Here is a 21671-nt window from a genome sequence, read left to right as displayed (position 1 = left end):
GATATAACTCAGGATCAGTACAGGATAAGTAATGTAATGTATGTACACAGTGACCTCACCAGCAGAATAGTGAGTTTGGGTGGCCTCTACATATTATGGAATTGCCGATCCTTTACATTACGTGCGGAGCTCCCCTATAACTAGATTACCTTTTTGATCAGTATCTGATGGGATCTTCAGTCTGGACGGGGGCGAGGAGCCCTGGCTGTTGTATGCAGTGAGGAGGACATCGTAGGAGCCTTCGGGGACGGTAATATTACAAGTGGTGTCCACCACTCTGAACGTCTCCACTTCTGCGCCTTTCTTCACCGTCACATTGTATCCCAGGATTCTACCGTTTGCGTGAGACTTTAAATCCTAATAGGAAAAAGATAAGGATGGTTTACTCCGTCATTTTTAGTCCATAATATTCTGTATGATCCATTGGACAAACCAGCTGCAGTGTCTCATGTGTATGATGTATGACGATCAGGAGGATATAACAGCACTGACAGTATACACCAGTGTTTCCCAACCAGGGTGCCTCCAGCTGTTGCAAAACTACAACTCCCAGCATGCCTGGACAGCCGCAGGCTGTCCGGGCATGCTGGGAGTTGTAGTTTTGCAACAGCTGGAGGCACCCTGGTTGGGAAACAAAGGAGTCTGCCCATCCCCTTACCTTCCACATCAGCTGGACCACCCTCTTCTCCGAATCCGTTCTGATGATCTTCCTCCAAAATTCCGGCCCTTTAGATGGTGCTGGAGAATTTAGAACAAAGCGATACCATTAAAGGGGTTATCCAGGAAACAAAACCTTTATATATATCTCAACTGGCTCCAGAAAGTTAAACAGATTTGTAAATTACCTTTCAGTACTTATGAGCTTCTGAAGTTAAGGTTGTTCTTTTCTGTCTAAGTAATCTCTGATGACACGTGTCTCGGGAAACGCCCAGTTTAGAAGCAAATCCCCATAGCAAACCTCTTTAAACTGAGCGGTTCCCAAGACACATGTCATCAGAGAGCACTTAGACAGAAAAGAACAACCTTAATTCAGAAGCTCATAAGTACTGAAAGGATTAAGAATTTCTAATAGAAGTCATTTAAAAATCTGTAACTTTCTGGAGCCAGTTGATATAGATATAGAGATATATATATATATATATATATATATATATATATATATATATATATATATATATATATAAAAAGTTTTTTCCATGGATAACTCCTTTAATCCTTTCAGTATTTATGAGCTGCTGAAGTTGAGTTGTTCTTTTCTGTCTAAGTGCTCTCTGATGACACCTGTCTCGGGAACTGCCCTGAGTAGAAGCAAATCCCCATAGAAAACCTATTCTACTCTGTGCAGTTCCCGAGACAAGCGGAGATGTCAGCAGAGAGCACTGTTGCCAGACAGAAAAGAACAACTCAACTTCGGCAGCTAATAATTATTGGAAGGATTAAGATTTTTTTTAAAGTAATTTACAAATCTGTAACTTTCTGGAGCCAGTTGATATTTAATTAAAGGGGTATTCCAGGAAAAAAAACTTTTTATATAAGAAAGCCGCCCCCCCCCCCCCCCCATCATGTCCCCCTCTCAACACCACATGTTTACAGACGGGCACATATACGTACAACTTACTAGATTCGGAGGTGGTGGCCGTATACTCCTTGCTCCATTTGCTCCAGAATCCCTTATCGATTAACTTACAGCGCATAATTATGTTGTAGGTCGTATAGGGCTGAAGTTCTTGCAGTATGAATGATTTTCTAGTTTTTTCTAGGTCCTCCGAAGGGACCTGATCGGAGAGACAGACAAGTCTTATTGTTCTGAACAACACAAACCTCGTACAATTATTGGAGGGGTTATCCAGGAATATAAAAAAAACAGAGCCAATTTCTTTCAAAAGCCGCTCCCCGTCTGTCTCCAGGTTGGGTGTGGTTCTGCAGCTCAGTTTCATTAAAGTAAATAGAGCCAAGTTGTAATACCACCCACAACCTGGGGACAGGCATGGAGCTGTTTTTTTGAAAGAAATTAGCTCTGTTTTTCTCTTCCTGGTTAACCCTTGAAAGGGGTACTCCGGTGGAAAACGTATTTTTTTTTTTTTTAAAATCAACTGGTGCCAGAAAGTTAAACAGATTTGTAAATTACTTCTATTAAAAAAATCTTAATCCTTTCAGTACTTTTTAGGGGCTGTATACCACAGAGGAAATGCTTTTTCTTTTTGAATTTCTCTTCTGTCATGACCACAGTGCTCTCTGCTGACCTCTGCTGTCTATTTTAGGAACTGTCTAGAGCAGCATATGTTTGCTATGGGGTTTTTCTCCTGCTCTGGACAGTTCCTAAAATGGACAGCATGGTCGTGACAGAAGAGAAATCCAAAAAGAAAAGCATTTCCTCTGTAGTATACAGCCCCTAAAAAGTACTGAAAGGATTAAGATTTTTTAATAGAAGTAATTTACAAATCTGTTTAACTTTTCTAGCACCCAAAAAAATAAAAAAATAAAAAAGTTTTCCACGGGAGTACCCCTTTAAATTAATTCAGTGCACATTGTATAAGTCTCTATGCAAAGAGCTCCCCCCAGTGGTGGCTGCAAGTAAGGGCTCAGTCACAAAAGGGAGCTCTGTCGGCAGGATGGGAGTTGAGCCAAAGAAATAAATAAAAATAAATAATGCATATCCTATTTTTTTCTCTCCGCTCAACACTTAAAAAAAAAAAAAAAAAACGAACACCTGACAGACCCATTTTACATCAATGGGATCCGGCAGTGTCGGCTGTGCCAAGACCCATTCAGCGCAAAAAATAAAAGAGACAAAGAGCTAAAGGTCAGAGCACAAGAGCAGCGTGAAACAAGTCTATTTGCATAAAATAAGTACTCCTAAATGTTTTATTTAATCATTCATTCACTTATGATTATATAGTTCAGCAAAGGCCATAAGAGAATAATGTAGAGGTTCCTGTGTATGCCTTGTGTTTACCTGTTTTAGCTGATGTGGCAGGTGTGGGGGTTTTCAGAAATTCTGGTTGCAATTCAATCACTGAAATGCTATCACACCCCCTCCCATAGGCTTGCATTGAGGGGCGGAGGCGTGACGTCACGCGGGGGCGGAGGCGTGACGTCACGCGGGGGCGGAGGTGTGACGTCACGCGGGGGCGGAGGCGTGACGTCACACGCCGTCTGCCCCGTGGTCGCTGGTAATCTGACCCGGAGACGGATTTTAACTGGGGTGCTGCGTGCAAGATCATGGGGGTCCCCAGCAGCGGGACCCCCGCGATCAGGCATCTTATCCCCTATCCTTTTGGATAGGGGATAGGATGTCTAAGCGCCGGAGGACCTCTTTAATTAAAACTTTTTGTGAATTGGGACATTTAAACTTGCTTTTTTTTTTTTTTTTTTTATTCCAATCTAAATTTAGTAGTTGTCGGTGTCGGTGCATTGTTTGCTGACTCCGACTCCAGGTACCCAAAATTTCATCCAACTCCACAGCACTGAGTGGAGTACTCCTTTAACCCCTTAAGAACGCAGGACGTAAATGTACGTCCTGGTGCGGTGGTACTTAACGCACCAGGACGTACATTTACGTCCTAAGCATAACCGCGGACATCGGAGCGATGCCCGTGTCATGCGCGGCTGATCCCAGCTGCTGATCGCAGCCAGGGACCCACCGGCAATGGCAGACGCCCGCGATCTCGCGGGCGTCCGCCATTAACCCCTCAGGTGCCGGGATCAATACAGATCCCGGCATCTGCGGCAGTTCGCGATTTAAATGAACGATCGGATCGCCCGCAGCGCTGCTGCGGGGATCCGATCATTCATAACGCCGCACAGAGGTCCCCTCTCCTTCCTCCGCCCGGCTCCCGGCGTCTCCTGCTCTGGTCTGTGATCGAGCAGACCAGAGCAGAAGATGACCGATAATACTGATCTGTTCTATGTCCTATACATAGAACAGATCAGTATTAGCAATCATGGTATTGCTATGAATAGTCCCCTATGGGGACTATTCAAGTGTAAAAAAAAATGTAAAAAAATGTAAAAGTAAAAAAAAAGTGAAAAATCCCCTTCCCCAATAAAAAAGTAAAAATGTCAGTTTTTTCCTATTTTACCCCCAAAAAGCGTAAAAATTTTTTTTTATAGACATATTTGGTATCGCCGCGTGCGTAAATGTCTGAACTATTAAAATAAAATGTTAATGATCCCGTACGGTTAACGGCGTGAACGAAAGAAAAAAAAAAGTCCAAATTTCCTATTTTTTTAATACATTTTATTAAAAAAAAAAATTATAAAAAAATGTATTCAAAGTTTTTTATATGCAAATGTGGTATCAAAAAAAGTACAGATCATGGCGCAAAAAATGAGCCCCCATACCGCCGCTTATACGGAAAAATAAAAAAGTTATAGGTCATCAAAATAAAGGGATTATAAACGTACTAATTTGGTTAAAAAGTTTGTGGTTTTTTTTAAGCGCAACAATAATATAAAAGTATATAATAATGGGTATCATTTTAATCGTATTGACCCTTAGAATAAAGAACACGTCATTGTACGGCGTGAAAACGAAACCTTCCAAAATTAGCAAAATTGCGTTTTTTGTTTTAATTTCCCCACAAAAATAGTGTTTTTTGGTTGCGCCATACATTTTATGATATAATGAGTGATGGCATCACAAAGGACAACTGGTCGCTCAAAAAACAATCCCAACTGAGGTGCTTTATGAAGATTGGAGGTCTTTAGGCTGCGTTCACACATTACATATGTGCTGCATTTTTCACACATTTTACAACATTTTGGCAGTTTTTGCTGAGATTTTCTAATAGCTGTAAAAATGACACTATTTTACTGGAATTTGCACAACTGCTGCAAATTATCACCATTTGTGCAGCAATTTTGGGTAAATCACCAAACACAAAAAAAAGCTAAGTGTGAACATAGCCTCAGGGGAGGTGTATAACTATTATACATCATGATCCCATAGAGTAGTGTTTCCCAACCAATGTGCCTCCAGCTGTTGCAAAACTTTGCGGCACACTGGTTGGTAATCCTGCCATAGCAACAGTATACAGATCTGGGAGAGGGAGAGGTCTGGAAGCTGCCAAGAGCGATCTGGTAGGTCATGTCATTTTGCAGTTCATTCATTCACATTAAACCCCGATTTACTGTAGGTCAGATGGGTGATCACATGACCCAGTTACAATAACGAATGCAGTTGTGCTGCAATAAAACAATAAATATGCTCTAGGACTTGTGATTTTGCATGATATGGGCAAAACTAAACCTGGAGTGCTTCTTTAAAGGGGTACTCCGCCCCTAGACATCTTATCCCCAGCACCCAGCTATCATTACTGCGCAGAGCGAGATCGCTCTGCACGTAATGACGGGCAATACAGGGTCGGAGCATCGTTACATCACGGCTCCGCCCCTCATGATGTCACGGCCCGCCCCCGTCAATACAAGTCTAAGGGAGGGGGCGTGGCAGTAGTCACGCTCCCTGCCATAGACTTGCATTAAGGGAACGGGCCGTGATGTCACGAGGGGCAGAGCCATGATGTCACGCTGCTCCGGCCCCTGTATCGCCCGTCATTACGCACAGAGTGAACTCGCTCTGTGCAGTAATGATGGCGGGGTGCCGCAGCGGCGATCCCCGGGGTCCCCAGCAGCGGGACCGCAGCGATCTGACATCTTATCCCATATCCTTTGGATAGGGGATAAGATGCCAGGGGCGGAGTACCCCTTTAAATACAACAAATAAATAGCTGCTTGTACAGAAGTGAACGGCTGGATGCTGAATTGTGCGGCGCTGAACACCCTCCTATGTGTCCTCTGGCTTTTTGGCTTTTTAATGTATGACATATTAGGGTGTGTTCACACGGCCGTCTGTCTCCGTATTTTGTTTTATTTTTCTCCCCAGTTTAGGTTCCATTGTTGCTGCTTGTAAACGGATTACAGATGGTTGTAAAATAATCCCATTGATGTCAATGGGATTTTTTTTACAATCCGTTTAGACCCGTCTGCGCTCATTTCCGTTTTTTTTTTACGGGAGAAAAGACGGTGCATGCAGTATTTTTTTCTCGGATACATTGAAGTCTATGGAAAACGGATGAGCCTTTAATGTCATCTGTTTGCATCCGTTTTTACTTCTGAGCATGGTCAGAACAAAAAAAAAAATTTTTTTTGGGGGGTTCTTAACTGAACAACACATTTAAAAAAAAAAGTCCGTTTTTATTTTTGCCTGGAGGACGGGATGGGTCTAGACGGCCGTGTGAACGCAGTCTTACCTGGAGAGCTCCGTGATGGAGGAATAATGTTCTGTAGGCGTTTATCTAGGTTTGGAAACCTCACGGCTACAGAGAACAAATCTCCTCCAAAACTAAGCCCTTCCAACTTAAAGGGGTATTCCAGGAAAAAACTTTTTTTTTTTTTTAAATATATATCAACTGGCTCCAGAAAGTTAAACAGATTTGTAAATGACTTCTATTAAAAAATCTTAATCCTTTCCGTACTTATGAGCTTCTGAAGTTTAGGTTGTTCTTTTCTGTCTAAGTAATCTCTGATGACACGTGTCTCGGGAACCGCCCAGTTTAGAAGAGGTTTGCTATGGGAATTTGCTTCTAAACTGGGCGGTTCCAGAGACAGGTGTCATCAGAGAGCACTTAGACAGAAAAGAACAACCTTAACTTCAGAAGCTCATAAGTACTGAAAGGATTAAGATTTTTTAATAGAAGTAATTTACAAATCTGTTTAACTTTCTGGAGCCAGTTGATATATATAAAAACGTTTTTCCCTGGAATACCCCTTTAATGTCGCACTCTAGAGCGGCGTTTCCCAACCAGGGTGCCTCCAGGTGTTGCAACACTACAACTCCCAGCATGCCTGGACAGCCAAAGGCTGGGAAACACTGCTCTGGACTATCCCCCCCGGGCTCATAGACACTTACCTCACTCCATTGGGAGCTTCCCAGGGGCCTGTAGCGGATGTTGTATTGAAAGTACTGAGTAGACTCGAAGGGATTCTCCCATTCAATTTTTAGCACTTTCTGCAGAATGTCAAACACCCTCACAATGTGTGGAGGATTGGGCTTCACTGCAAAGAACAGAGAACATTAATATCAGGAATTGTTTATCACACATCGTATATGGCTTTTATTTTTATTTTATTATTATTATTATTTATTTTATTTTTATTATTATTTTAATTATAATTATAATAATTATTATTTTTTTATTATTTATTTATTATTTATTTTAATTTTTAATTTATTTTTATTTATTTTTATTATTTATTATATTATTTATTTATATTATTTATTATATTATTTATTATAATTATTTATTATATTATTTATTATAATTATTTATTTATTATAATTATTATATATATATATATATATATATATATATATATACATACATACACATATATACACACACACACACATATATATATGATTATTTTTTTATTGTTATTATTTTTTATTATTTTATTATAATATTTTTTATTATTTTTTTTTTTATTTATTACATTTTTTTTGGTGGCCCGGATCAGTGACCAATGACTTGACATGTTGTAGAGCAATGCTTCGCAACAAGGGTGCCTCCAGCTGTTGCAAAACTACAACTCCCAGCATGCCCGGACAGCCAACGGCTGTCCGGGCATGCTGGGAGTTGTAGTTTTGCAACAGCTGGAGGCATGCCTTATAGGAAATATCAAGGTACACTGACCCCTATTATGCCCTGTAAGGCTGGGTTCACACCACGTTTTTCAAATACGGTAACCGTATACGGTTTTCCGCAAAAAAACGTATCCGACCATATCCGAAACCGTATGCATAGAGAATGCATTGTAAACCGTATTCCAAATGTTGTGTACGGTTGCATCCGTTTTGCCTCGGATACGGTTTTGCCGATTTTTCAACCGTAGGCAAAAACGCTGTCGACCACGTTTTTTTGCCTCCGGTTGGAAAACCGTATGCGAACCGTATTAACATTGTTGTCTATGAGAACCGTACACAGAATTTCAGAATACGGTTGCACGCGGTTTTTCTAGTCCGTTTTTAGAGTTGACACATGCGCAGATTGGAATTTCAACAGAACAATAGAAACTTTATTAAATTGCTGGAAAACTAATTCCAACAAAATAGCAAAACCGTTGGCAAAAACTGATGCAAACGGATAGAACCGTACGGGGAAAAAACCGTATACGTTTTAATTTGAAGTCATACGGTTGCATACGGTTTTTGCCATACGTTTTTTTTAGCGGAAAACCGTATACGGTAACCGTATTTGAAAAACGTGGTGTGAACCCAGCCCAACTTGTAATACTCCTTTTTATCTGTCCCCAGACCCTCCAGAGTAGCCGGAGAACCTGACCTGCATCTGTTATAGTGTGTGACTTTGCCTCTCGCTCTTTAGATGCCACGGTCACTACTGACTGACAACTAAGGGGTTAACCGAGTGCTCATCCCATATGAGTGTCCACTATATATATTAACCAGCCCTGCTCGTGAGACAGTGCCAAATTTATTTATTTTTTTAAACATTGGAGTCTATGGGAACCGTAGGGAACCGTGTGTGCGTACGGTTCCATCAGGTTTGCACCATATTTTTTTTTTAGCTTTTTTTTATGGAATTTCAATAAAACAAATGAAACTTTATTCATAATGGAGGGAAATGTTAAAAACATAAGTTTTTTTCTTAAAAAACAAAAGCAACCGGGCCTCATTTTTCAAACTAGATATGGGTTCAAATTTGTACACGCGTTTAGTCACAGTAGTAGTAGCTGGAGTCGAATGCCGTGTTCTCCATCCAGTTGTAGCCAAACTACAACTCCCAGCATGCTATGTTTAGCAGCAGCTGGTGAGCACTTGTCTACTGGTCTTAAAGGGGTACTCCACTGGAAATCATTTCCTTAAAAAAATCATAGGGTACCAGAAAGTTAAACAGATTTGTAAATTAGTTCTATTAAAAAAAATCCTAATCCTTCCAGTACTCACCAGCTGCTGTATGCTCCACAGGAAGTTGTATTTCTTTCTGGAGTTCTTTTCTGTCTGACCACAGTGCTCTCTGCTGACACCTCTGTCCATTTTAGGAACTGTCCAGAGCAGGAGAGGTTTGCTATGGGGATTTGCTCCTACTCTGGACAATTCCTAAAATGGACAGAGGTGTCAGCAGAGAGCAGTGTGGTCAGGCAAAAGAAATAAAAAAAAGAAAAGAAATGAACTTCCTCTGTATTATACAACAGCTGATAAGTACTGGAAGGATTGGGATTTATTTTTTTTATAGAAGTAATTTACAAATCTGTTTAACTTTCTGGTTCCATGATTTAATAGAAAAACGTATTCCAGTGGAGTACCCCTTTAATGCTCTGAAGAACTCTCCTATACACATTTCATGATCCGAGCCCCATAGTGAATTATACAAGGATTATTTACCAATATCATTAATATCGAACTCTAATCGGTCTGATTCCGCTCGGCCGAGCTCATTGGCGGCCTCCACTGAGAACACGGTGTTAATGTGCAGGATGAAGTCCGGGTAATTCAAGGTACAAGAGTTCTTCCCCGCTTCAGCGATACAGTCCTTTCTCTGCTCATTGATCCTGCAAATACAGAAAACACAAAGAAATTAACTTCCCGTCCAATAAGAGCAGCAGTTTGTGCTCCAGAGCGGGGTAGTGTTTCCCCAACCAGGGTGCCTCCAGCTGTAGCAAAACTACAACTCCCAGCATGCCCGGACAGCCTGCGGCTGTCCGGGCATGCTGGAAGTTGTAGTTTTGCAACAGCTGGAGGCACCTTTCCAGCCATCACTAGAGGTCTCAGCACTCGAACCACCACCAATTGTTTTTCTAAAGCTTAAGGAAGCACTCCGTTCCCCCCCCCCCCCCTCCATACTCCACACCCACAATTACTATTCCTACAGCTATATTGGTTTTATTCCAGAACAGCTGCAACCAGAAGTGTCATTACTGTAACTGGGTCATGTTATCACCAATTTGACCCACAGAAAAGAAAAAAAAAACAGTGCTTAATGTCTCAGAGGATGTGGTCAGTTCTGGGTCAGCTGACATACTGCAAACTACAGGATGACATCACGTATAAGATCCCTACTGCTAGCTGTCAGATCTGTATACTGCTGCTGTTGCCATCTCTATGGGATGAGGATATATAGTAGTTATGCACCTGCCCTCCAGCTCTCTGTATACTGCTGCTGCTGCTGCTGCTATCTCTATGGAATCAGGATATATAGTAGTTATGCACCTCCCCTCCAGCTCTATCTGTATACTGCTGCTATCTCTATGGGATCAGGATATATAGTAGTTATGCACCTGCCCTCCAGCTCTCTGTATACTGCTGCTGCTATCTCTATGGAATCAGGATATATAGCAGTTAAGCACATCCCCTCCAGCTCTCTGTGTACTGCTGCTATCTCTATGTGATCAGGATATATAGTAGTTATGCACCTCCCCTCCAGCTCTCTGTATACTGCTGCTATCTCTATGGGATGAGGATATATAGTAGTTATGCACCTGCCCTCCAGCTCTCTGTATACTGCTGCTGCTATCTCTATGGAATCAGGATATATAGTATCCCCTCCAGCTCTCTGTGTACTGCTGCTATCTCTATGTGATCAGGATATATAGTAGTTATGCACCTCCCTTCCAGCTCTCTGTATACTGCTGCTATCTCTATGGGATCAGGATATATAGTAGTTATGCACCTCCCCTCCAGCTCCCTGTATACTGCTGCTATCTCTATGGGATCAGGATATGTAGTAGTTATGAATCTCCCCCCCCCCTCCAGCTCTCTGTATACTGCTGCTGCTATCTCTATGGGATCAGGATATATAGTAGTTCTGCACCTCATCTCCAGCTCTCTGTATACTGCTGCTATATCTATGGGATCAGGATATATAGTAGTTCTGCACCTCAACTCCAGCTCTCTGTATACTGCTGCTATCTCTATGGGATCAGGATATATAGTAGCTATACACCTCCCCTCCAGCTCTATCACGTTTACAGAATCATCTCAGTGATGGAATTGCAAACCAACATGGAGACAATAGCATGCCTGCCACAACAGCTAAAACAGGTAAGCACAAGGCATACACAAGAACCTCTACATTATGCACTATATAGGTAAAAATATATATATATATATTTCCGGAGTGCTTCTTTAAGTGATCACATATAGGGTTTGTCCCAATATTAAAATGGGCCACCCATCCACAGGACAGGGGATAAGTATCTGATCAGAGGGGCTTGAACTCCGGGACCTTTACTGATCATGAGAATGGGGGGGGGGGGGGATCTTTGTCAGTACCCTAGAGTTGAATGGAGAAGAAGTACACAAGGTCGCCACTACTTCATTCAAATAGGGACACTGGGTCCTCATGTTTGTGATCAGCAGGGGGCCTCATGTGTGTGATCAGCAGGGGGCCTCATGTGTGTGATCAGCAGGGGGCCTCAGGTGTGTGATCAGCAGGGGGCCTCAGGTGTGTGATCAGCAGGGGGCCTCAGGTGTGTGATCAGCAGGGGGCCTCAGGTGTGTGATCAGCAGGGGGCCTCAGGTGTGTGATCAGCAGGGGGCCTCAGGTGTGTGATCAGCAGGGGGCCTCAGGTGTGTGATCAGCAGGGGGCCTCAGGTGTGTGATCAGCAGGGGGCCTCAGGTGTGTGATCAGCAGGGGGCCTCAGGTGTGTGATCAGCAGGGGGCCTCAGGTGTGTGATCAGCAGGGGGCCTCAGGTGTGTGATCAGCAGGGGGCCGCAGGTGTGTGATCAGCAGGGGGCCGCAGGTGTGTGATCAGCAGGGGGCCTCAGGTGTGTGATCAGCAGGGGGCCTCAGGTTTGTGATCAGCAGGGGGCCTCGTGTGTGTGATCAGCAGGGGGCCTCGTGTGTGTGATCAGCAGGGGGCCTCGTGTGTGTGATCAGCAGGGGGCCTCGTGTGTGTGATCAGCAGGGGGCCTCGTGTGTGTGATCAGCAGGGGGCCTCGTGTGTGTGATCAGCAGGGGGCCTCATGTGTGTGATCAGCAGGGGGCCTCATGTGTGTGATCAGCAGGGGGCCTCATGTGTGTGATCAGCAGGGGGCCTCATGTGTGTGATCAGCAGGGGGCCTCATGTGTGTGATCAGCAGGGGGCCTCATGTGTGTGATCAGCAGGGGGCCTCATGTGTGTGATCAGCAGGGGGCCTCATGTGTGTGATCAGCAGGGGGCCTCATGTGTGTGATCAGCAGGGGGCCTCATGTGTGTGATCAGCAGGGGGCCTCATGTGTGTGATCAGCAGGGGGCCTCATGTGTGTGATCAGCAGGGGGCCTCATGTGTGTGATCAGCAGGGGTGCCAGTGGTCAGACCCTTCAGAATTATTAGATACTTATCACCCATCTTCAAAAGTCTGCTCCTGGTAGAAAGATGATGGAAGAATTATGATGGAAAGGTTTCATGCTGTGAGACCACCTTACCTGGACACAAATGGTCTCGGGATATGGGGATAGTCAGAAGGGGTTAGGTTTTGCGTCATTTCAGTGTTACTGACCAGGTCCGGTCTCACCCTACAGTTCAGCAGGAAAGAGAAAAGCACATACAAGAGGGAGAAAAGCTGAGTGGATGGTTAGAAGAACTACAAATATGAGGTAACATGCAAAAGGGTTAAATAGGACTGAGGATTTAGGTTACAGCTGCATTGGCGCACAACGCGCTGCAGTCAAAGATCACTGGGTCCTGCAGCTACCGAAAGAGAATGTGGTATTTATATTATGTTACTGTGATGAGAAACCCAAGATGGATCCTGGAGACTTCCTGGTTGTGGTAACTTGTGGGTCGTCATGTGACCACATTCACTTTGGAGAGCTGCGAGACGTTGATGTTTGGCCGCGGTGCATGTGGCACGGTCAAAGTCACGAGACAGAATACTAAACAATGTGCAAAGTCTGGACAGATATGTATGGGTGGTTATGGGATGGCTATTGGGGCCAATTCACACAGGATGGAATTGCTGCACATTGTACTTGTGCCATATTTATGCCGGGGGAATACCGTGGTATTTGCTGCAGATTCACAGCAAAATCCACAAGTGCGGATACTCCTATAAAATAAAGGGTTATACTCGCCTCCCCCAATGCCCCTGTACTGATGGTTGCCAGATCCCCCAATGCTCCTGTACTGATGGTCGCCAGATCCCCCAATGCTCCTGTGCTGATAATCTCCCGTTCCCTCAATGCACCTGTGCTGATGGTCACCTGATCCCCCAATGCACCTGTGCTGATGCTCACCCGATCCCCAATTCTCCTGTGCTGATAGTGTCCTGATCCCCCCAATGCTCCTGTGCTGATAATCTCCCGTTCCCTCAATGCACCTGTGCTGATGGTCACCTGATCCCCCAATGCCCCTGTACTGATGCTCACCTGATCCACCCAATGCCCCAGTACTGATGCTCACCTGATCCCCCCAATGCTCCTGTACTGATGGTCGCCAGATCCCCCAATGCTCCTGTGCTGATAATCTCCCGTTCCCTCAATGCACCTGTGCTGATGGTCACCTGATCCCCCAATGCACCTGTGCTGATGCTCACCCGATCCCCAATTCTCCTGTGCTGATAGTGTCCCGATCCCCCCAATGCTCCTGTGCTGATAATGTCCCGATCCCCCAATGCTCCTGTGCTGATAATGTCCCGATCCCCCCAATGCTCCTGTGCTGTGAATGTCCCGATCCCCCCAATGCTCCTGTGCTGTGAATGTCCCGATCCCCCCCAATGCTCCTGTGCTGATGTTCACCCAATCCTCCGTCGTTGGTGTGAGGTTTGTCATGCAGATTTGCAGATTCTGCTACGTGTGGACTTAGCCTTACACTTGAGTGCACAGAAGAGGTTATATCAGGAAAACTCTAAGTCTAATGCAGTCATCTCCAACCTCTGACTCTCCTGCTGTTACCAAACTACAAGTCCCAGCATAACCGGACAGTGCAGTTTATAGTGCAGCGAAAGCTGAAAGAGAGTGACACGTTGGAGTTTACCGACATAGGCAGTTCTGCAGAGGTGTCTGCTTTATAGTCTTAAATGGACAAAAAAAAAATAAAAAAAATAAAGTGTCCATAGACAAAAAAAAGTATCTTTGAAGATATAGTATACAAGCCCCTCCCCCAAGCACAGCTGGGGAGCTATATACAGAGCCTTGTCTTGGTGTATACGGCTACTATTCTATCATATCTAGGCCTCCAGTATTACAGTACAGTGTAAACTGGGCAGATTTGCTGAAGATTTAGTCTAGTGAGCAATGAGGGAGATGAGATTACACTGCTCATCATGTCCCAGTCTACACAGCAAAGCTTACAAGTTTTTCACAACTTTTAAACTTTTACCAAGTAGCACAGTCCTACCCAACAGCTCGTTTTATTTACAAGTAACCCCCTTTGATCAGGATGAGGCATATAAAACCATTTATCACCCATGGGCCATTCATTCACAGGCAGACTCTGCTCATTCTGTCCCAATCTACACAGCAAAGCTAACCAGTTATCCATAACAACTTTTAAACCTTTAGTGTGTAGCACATGCAGGGATCCTACCCCCCCCCCCCAGCTTGTTTTTTTTATTTTTTTTTACAAGTTACCCCCTTTGCCCAGTATAAGACATAGAAAACCATATAGGACCCATGGGCCATACAATCACAGACAATAAAACGTAATTTCGTGCAGAGTGCATCTTTACCAAGATTGTTTCAGGGTGTATGTGGTAGCTATTATGGGGTCTCTTCCAGGCTCCCACGTACAGGTCAGTGTCTCTGCATTATAACAGACGCAGGTCAGGTTCTCCGGCTTCTCTGGAGGGTCTGGGGACAGATAAAAAGGAGTATTAGGGCATAGGGGTCAGTGTACCTTGACCATATCAGAGCAGCATTTCCTATAAGGCATGCCTCCAGCTGTTGCAAAACTACAACTCCCAGCATGCCCGGACAGCCAACGGCTCTCCGGGCATGCTGAGTGTTGTAGTTTTGCAACAGCTGGAGGCACGCCGGATGGGAAACACTGCCATAGTTCAAAAGTATAACTCTACTTACAGCCCAAGGAAAAGTAGATTCCGTGTAGAGTGGCCTCCGTCTGGCCGTACGCCTTAAAGGAGCAGGTGACGCTATTGTGCATGGCGAGCGTGGGCTGGAACGTAACGCTGGAGACGCTGTTATTGACGACAGTGTAGTGGCTCTCCGGTATCACCGTGTCCCCGACTTTCCAGAACAGATCCCTGGAGGTGATGGGGTGGCCCAACTCCCGTATGCAGGTCTCATTCAGATGGCAGAACGCCGTCAGGTTGGTGTCCACTACCACAAAAGGGTCCTGGGGGGTGATATAGGCGCAGGAATGCAACGTGCGGCCATCTGGAAGCAGATTCATGGTAAGGGTTAGGAACATGGAAAGGCAAGGATGGCGGTGAATGATCCCCCTGGTACATAGTCATTCTACCAGGAAGGGGCAGGGGGGCTGCTCTTCTGATCCCCTTCACTATTGAAAGGGGTACTACGGTGGAAATAATTTTTTTTTTTATGAACTGATGTCAGAAAGTTAAACAGATTTGTAAATGACTTATAATTTTTTTTTTAATCCTTCCAGTACTTATCAGCTGCTGTATGCCCCAGAGGAAGTTGTGTAGTTCTTTTCTGTCTGACCACAGTGCTCTCTGCTGACACCTCTGTCAATTTTAGGAACTGCACACAGCAGGAGAGGTTTGCTATGGGGATTTTCTTCTGCTCTGGACAGTTCCGGACATGGACAGAGGTGTCAGCAGAGAGCACTGTGGTCAGACAGAAAAATTTAAAAAGAAATGAATTTCCTCTGTAGTATTCAGCAGCTAATGAGTACTGTAAGGATTAAGAATTTTTAATAGAAGTAATTTACAGATCTGTTTAACTTTCTGGCACCAGTTGATTTAAAAAAAAAAAAAAAAGAAAAAAAAATGAAAATAAAAAAAAAAAGGTTTCCAGCGGAATACCCCTTTAAGAGGAAATCCAAGTGCATTAAAAGTGTAAGATCACATCTGGCATGAAAAGTTTAGAGATATTTAGCAATTTTACAATGTCTCAGTGTAGTACCCATCTAGACATGATGCTGCCTGTTACAAAACTACAACTCCCAGCATGTTGTTGGCTGTCCGGGCATGCTGGGAGTTGTAGTTTTGCAACAGCTGAAAGTCCACAGTATAGAAACCACTACAAAATTGAGGACTGTCACGGTACCTACCTGCAGCCACAAGGATGGCACAGAGGGCACAGAGAAGAGAAAGTTGTCTCATGATGGCAGAATCTGAAAGAGAAGAGAGTCAGAGATCTTATTAACATCAGCGGAGTCTCAATAACTCGTCACCATCCAAACACTCGACCCTTCACCTCACTCAATTAGGTTAGGGCTATGTTCACACCATGTGGATTCGCTGTGGATTTTCAATAACTGAACTGTAACCCATCTGCATCATGTGAACATAGCCCATAGGTACATGTTCTCACAGGACTGAAACGCTGCAGATTTTTCCAATTAACATTAATTGGGAAGTCAAAATCTGCAGCATTTCAGTTGTGCGTAAACTAGGGATGTCCTGATACCAATACTGACATTTGTACCCAATACCTGCAGATCATTAAAAAAATAAAATAAAATATGTAATAATAATATTATTAATAATAATAATAATAATGATGATGATGATAAGAATGTCTCACCTTCCCTACCCTATGATCCCATTCTGAGGCCCCTTCCTCAGATGCTCCGTTATCTGGCGCGGTGCTGGATCTGCAGTGCGATGAAATTACGTCATCGCGCGGCTTGCAGTAGAGAAAGTCCTGCACCACTAACAGAGCGGAGTCCATAGCACGAGAGTGGCAAAAAGGTGAGTATTATTTTCTTTTTTTAGGGGATTTATTGGGGGAAACTACTTCATGGGCCATTCTACGTAACAGGAGGTTCCCTATCTACCTGACTTCTACCTAAAGGTGAGATTCCCCATCTACTGAGGGCTTTTACCTAATAGAAGCCCTCAGTAGGTAGGGAGTCCTCAATCTAATAGGGGGGATTCCCTACCTACTGGGCCCTTCTACCTAACAGGAGGGATCCCCTACCTACTGGGGGCTTCTACCTAAAAGGGGAGGGTTCCCTACTTACCTACTGGGACTTATTCCTAATAGGAAGGATTCCCTACCTACTGGGGACTTCTACCTAATAGCTGGATTCCCTACCTACTGGGGGCTTCTACCTAATAGCGGGATTCCCTACCTACTGGGGGGCTTCTACCTAATAGCGGGATTCCCTACCTACTGGGGGGCTTCTACCTAATTGCGGGATTCCCTACCTACTGGGGGCTTCTACCTAATTGCGGGATTCCCTATCTACTGGGGGCTTCTACCTAATTGCGGGATTCCCTACCTACTGGGGGGCTTCTACCCAATTGAGGGATTCCCTACCTACTGGGGGGCTTCTACCCAATTGAGGGATTCCCTACCTACTGGGGGGCTTCTACCCAATAGCGGGATTCCCTACCTACTGGGGGGCTTCTACCCAATAGCGGGATTCCCTACCTACTGGGGGGCTTCTACCCACAAGCGGGATTCCCTACCTACTGGGGGGCTTCTACCCACTAGCGGGATTCCCTACCTACTGGGGGGATTCTACCTAATAGCGGGATTCCCTACCTACTGGGGGGCTTCTACCTAATAGCGGGATTCCCTACCTACTGGGGGGCTTCTACCTAATAGCGGGATTCCCTACCTACTGGGGGGCTTCTACCTAATAGCGGGATTCCCTACCTACTGGGGGGCTTCTACCTAATAGCGGGATTCCCTACCTACTGGGGGGCTTCTACCTAATAGCGGGATTCCCTACCTACTGGGGGGCTTCTACCTAATAGCGGGATTCCCTACCTACTGGGGGGCTTCTACCTAATAGCGGGATTCCCTACCTACTGGGGGGCTTCTACCTAATAGCGGGATTCCCTACCTACTGGGGGGCTTCTACCTAATAGCGGGATTCCCTACCTACTGGGGGGCTTCTACCTAATAGCGGGATTCCCTACCTACTGGGGGGCTTCTACCTAATAGCGGGATTCCCTACCTACTGGGGGCTTCTACCTAATAGCAGGATTCCCTACCTACTGGGGGGCTTCTACCTAATAGCAGGATTCCCTACCTACTGGGGGCTTCTACCTAATAGCGGGATTCCCTACCTACTGGGGGCTTCTACCTAATAGCGGGATTCCCTACCTACTGGGGGCTTCTACCTAATAGCGGGATTCCCTACCTACTGGGGGCTTCTACCTTATAGCGGGATTCCCTACCTACTGGGGGCTTCTACCTTATAGCGGGATTCCCTACCTACTGGGGGCTTCTACCTAATAGCGGGATTCCCTACCTACTGGGGGCTTCTACCTAATAGCGGGATTCCCTAACTACAGGGGCTTCTACTAGGGATCGACCGATATCGTTTTTTTAGGGCCGATGATCGGTGGAGGTTAGGGCCGATAGCCGATAATATTCCGGTATAAGTTATCAGCTATTTATCCCCCCGCGACACCGCTGCAGATCATTGATTTAAAGCGGGCGCTTTAAATCAATGCACTGCAGTGGCTTTTGCGGTGCCATAGGCCGCCACCGCCACCCGCTTCTCTCCCCCTGCCTGTCCGGGGGTCCCGAGACCTATCACCGCCACCGCTCCCCCCACCGCCGCACCGCACCCGCGACCGCCCCCCCGACCTGCGACCGACCCCCGCACCGCACCGGCCCCATTGCCTCCCCCATCCCCGGTTTTATAATTACCTGTTCCCGGGGTCCACTCCACATCTGGCTCCGGTGGCGTCCTCCTGAACAGTCACTGTGCGCACTGACGGTGACGTCACGCACGTCACTCGTCATTGCGCACAGCATAACGCAGGACGCAGCAGGAGCAAGAAGTAGCGTGGGCTCCGGGAACAGATAATTAGAAAACCGGGGATGGGGGAGGCAATGGGGCCGGGGCGGTGGGGAGTGCGACGTGGGTACGGGGGGGGGGGGCGGTGTTGTGGTCGCGGTGCGGTGGGTCGGGGGGCGGTCGCGGTGTGGGGGGCGGGGCATTATCGGCAAGGTAATTGCCGATACCAATAATGCCCAAAATCGTGATTATCGGCCGATAATATCGGCCATACCGATAAACGGTCGATCCCTAGCTTCTACCTAATAGCGGGATTCCCTACCTACTGGGGGCTTCTACCTAATAGCGGGATTCACTACCTACTGGGGGCTTCTACCTAATAGCGGGATTCACTACCTACTGGGGGCTTCTAGATAATAGAGGGATTCCCTACTTACCTATATTCTGGCAGCTTCTAATTAATAGTTTTGAACTAAGGCTTCACACAGTCTAGAGCCACCTCTGTTGTCACATGACAAAAGTATTATTAAGACATCCCTGGTAGTATGCTGGGAGTTGTAGTTTTTCAATTAATATAAGTGTGGACACAACCTAAGGGTGATGAAGCAGGCTGCAGAGGGCCCTTTATAACCCTGACACCATTGAGTTGCTTGTATTATTTGTGATGCGCTGCATTGTCTGCGCCGCTCACCCCCGAGGATGAAAGAGAAGCGCGGTCTGAGGTTGAAGGTGAAAAGAACGAGGAGGCGTCAGGTGCAAAAAAATAAATAAAATAAAAAAACACACACGATATCTACAGTAACATTCTGCAGCTGCTGTAAAACTACATCTCCTATCATTGCCACAACAACCATAGGCAGATGTAGTATTGCAACAGCTGGAGAGACACAATCTAGGGAACACTGCTGTAAAGAGAACATACCCTTGGTTTTCTGTGGTGTTTTTTTCAGGGCATGATGGGAGTAGTAGTTTAGTAACAGGTTGGAGAACACTGCTGGAGGTCATACTTTCACCCAACTTTCTCAGGAAACTGATAAGAAACCTGGCTTGTTATCCAGCAACACCAGAGGGGGGCGCCACTATCTGCTCATCAATGATGTATGGACAACAGTGTCCTCCAGAGCACCTTGTGCAGCATAAAGGGACCCCTCAAAATCCTACTGATGTCCTATATGGGCTAAACTGTATGTATATTAATTCACTAAACTATCAATATAAACCAGGAAACTAGTGGGAAGAGAGAAAAAGCTCAAAATCTAAACAGGAAGTAACAATGTAAGAAACAGAACGTCCCAGCTGATGCTGCAAAAACAAAACCTCTCACAAACAGGAGAGCGGACCGCCCCGAATATACAGAGAACGCCCCCGAATATACAGAGAACGCCCCCGAATATACAGAGAACGCCCCCGAATATACAGAGAACGCCCCAAATATACAGAGAACGCCCCAAATATACAGAGAACGCCCCAGAATATACAGAGAACGCCCCCGAATATACAGAGAACGCCCCCGAATATACAGAGAACGCCCCCGAATATACAGAGAACGCCCCGAATATACAGAGAACGCCCCGAATATACAGAGAACGCCCCGAATATACAGAGAACGCCCCCGAATATACAGAGAACGCCCCGAATATACAGAGAACGCCCCCAAATATACAGAGAACGCCCCCAAATATACAGAGAACGCCCCCAAATATACAGAGAACGCCCCAAATATACAGAGAACGCCCCAAATATACAGAGAACGCCCCAAATATACAGAGAACGCCCCAAATATACAGAGAACGCCCCCGAATATACAGAGAACGCCCCCGAATATACAGAGAACGCCCCGAATATACAGAGAACGCCCCGAATATACAGAGAACGCCCCGAATATACAGAGAACGCCCCGAATATACAGAGAACGCCCCAAATATACGGAGAACGCCCCGAATATACGGAGAACGCCCCGAATATACGGAGAACGCCCCGAATATACGGAGAACGCCCCGAATATACGGAGAACGCCCCGAATATACGGAGAACGCCCCGAATATACGGAGAACGCCCCGAATATACGGAGAACGCCCCGAATATACGGAGAACGCCCCGAATATACGGAGAACGCCCCGAATATACAGAGAACGCCCCAAATATACAGAGAACGCCCCAAATATACAGAGAACGCCCCAAATATACAGAGAACGCCCCAAATATACAGAGAACGCCCCGAATATACGGAGAACGCCCCGAATATACGGAGAACGCCCCGAATATACAGAGAACGCCCCGAATATACAGAGAACGACAGATCTGGGGTATAATACAGGATATAACTCAGGATCAGTACAGGATAAGTAATGTAATGTATGTACACAGTGACCTCACCAGCAGAATAGTGAGTGCAGCTCTGGGGTATAATACAGGATATAACTCAGGATCAGTACAGGATAAGTAATGTAATGTATGTACACAGTGACCTCACCAGCAGAATAGTGAGTACAGCTCTGGAGTATAATAAAGGATATAACTCAGGATCAGTACAGGATAAGTAATGTAATGTATGTACACAGTGACCTCACCAGCAGAATAGTGAGTACAGATCTGGAGTATAATACAGGATATAACTCAGGATCAGTACAGGATAAGTAATGTAATGTATGTACACAGTGACCTCACCAGCAGAATAGTGAGTGCAGTTCTGGAGTATAATACAGGATATAACTCAGGATCAGTACAGGATAAGTAATGTAATGTATGTACACAGTGACCTCACCAGCAGAATAATGAGTACAGTTCTGGAGTATAATACAGGATATAACTCAGGATCAGTACAG

The 21671-nt window shown here is 45.4% G+C and overlaps 1 protein-coding gene across 2 annotated transcripts in view; it reads right to left on the bottom strand.

Annotated features, from left to right (window-relative positions):
- Positions 1 to 21671, bottom strand: part of IL6ST (interleukin 6 cytokine family signal transducer) — a 49908-nt gene that overhangs the window by 18208 nt on the left and 10029 nt on the right. The window contains exons 2-10 of one of the 2 annotated variants that reach the window (XM_056552568.1): positions 16195 to 16257; positions 15021 to 15335; positions 14672 to 14792; positions 12429 to 12518; positions 9404 to 9570; positions 6911 to 7056; positions 1619 to 1775; positions 659 to 738; positions 150 to 357 (exon numbers count right to left, since the gene is read on the bottom strand). In XM_056552568.1, coding sequence (XP_056408543.1) covers positions 150 to 357; positions 659 to 738; positions 1619 to 1775; positions 6911 to 7056; positions 9404 to 9570; positions 12429 to 12518; positions 14672 to 14792; positions 15021 to 15335; positions 16195 to 16246 — 1336 coding nt within the window. In that variant the 5' untranslated portion in view covers positions 16247 to 16257. The remainder of the gene's footprint in view (positions 1 to 149; positions 358 to 658; positions 739 to 1618; positions 1776 to 6910; positions 7057 to 9403; positions 9571 to 12428; positions 12519 to 14671; positions 14793 to 15020; positions 15336 to 16194; positions 16258 to 21671) is intronic. The other variant, XM_056552569.1, reaches the window with a different exon arrangement.

Source organism: Hyla sarda, chromosome 1, assembly GCF_029499605.1.
Source record: "Hyla sarda isolate aHylSar1 chromosome 1, aHylSar1.hap1, whole genome shotgun sequence".
Taxonomy (NCBI): Eukaryota; Metazoa; Chordata; class Amphibia; order Anura; family Hylidae; genus Hyla; species Hyla sarda.
This window is presented reverse-complemented; position numbering and strand designations above follow the sequence as displayed.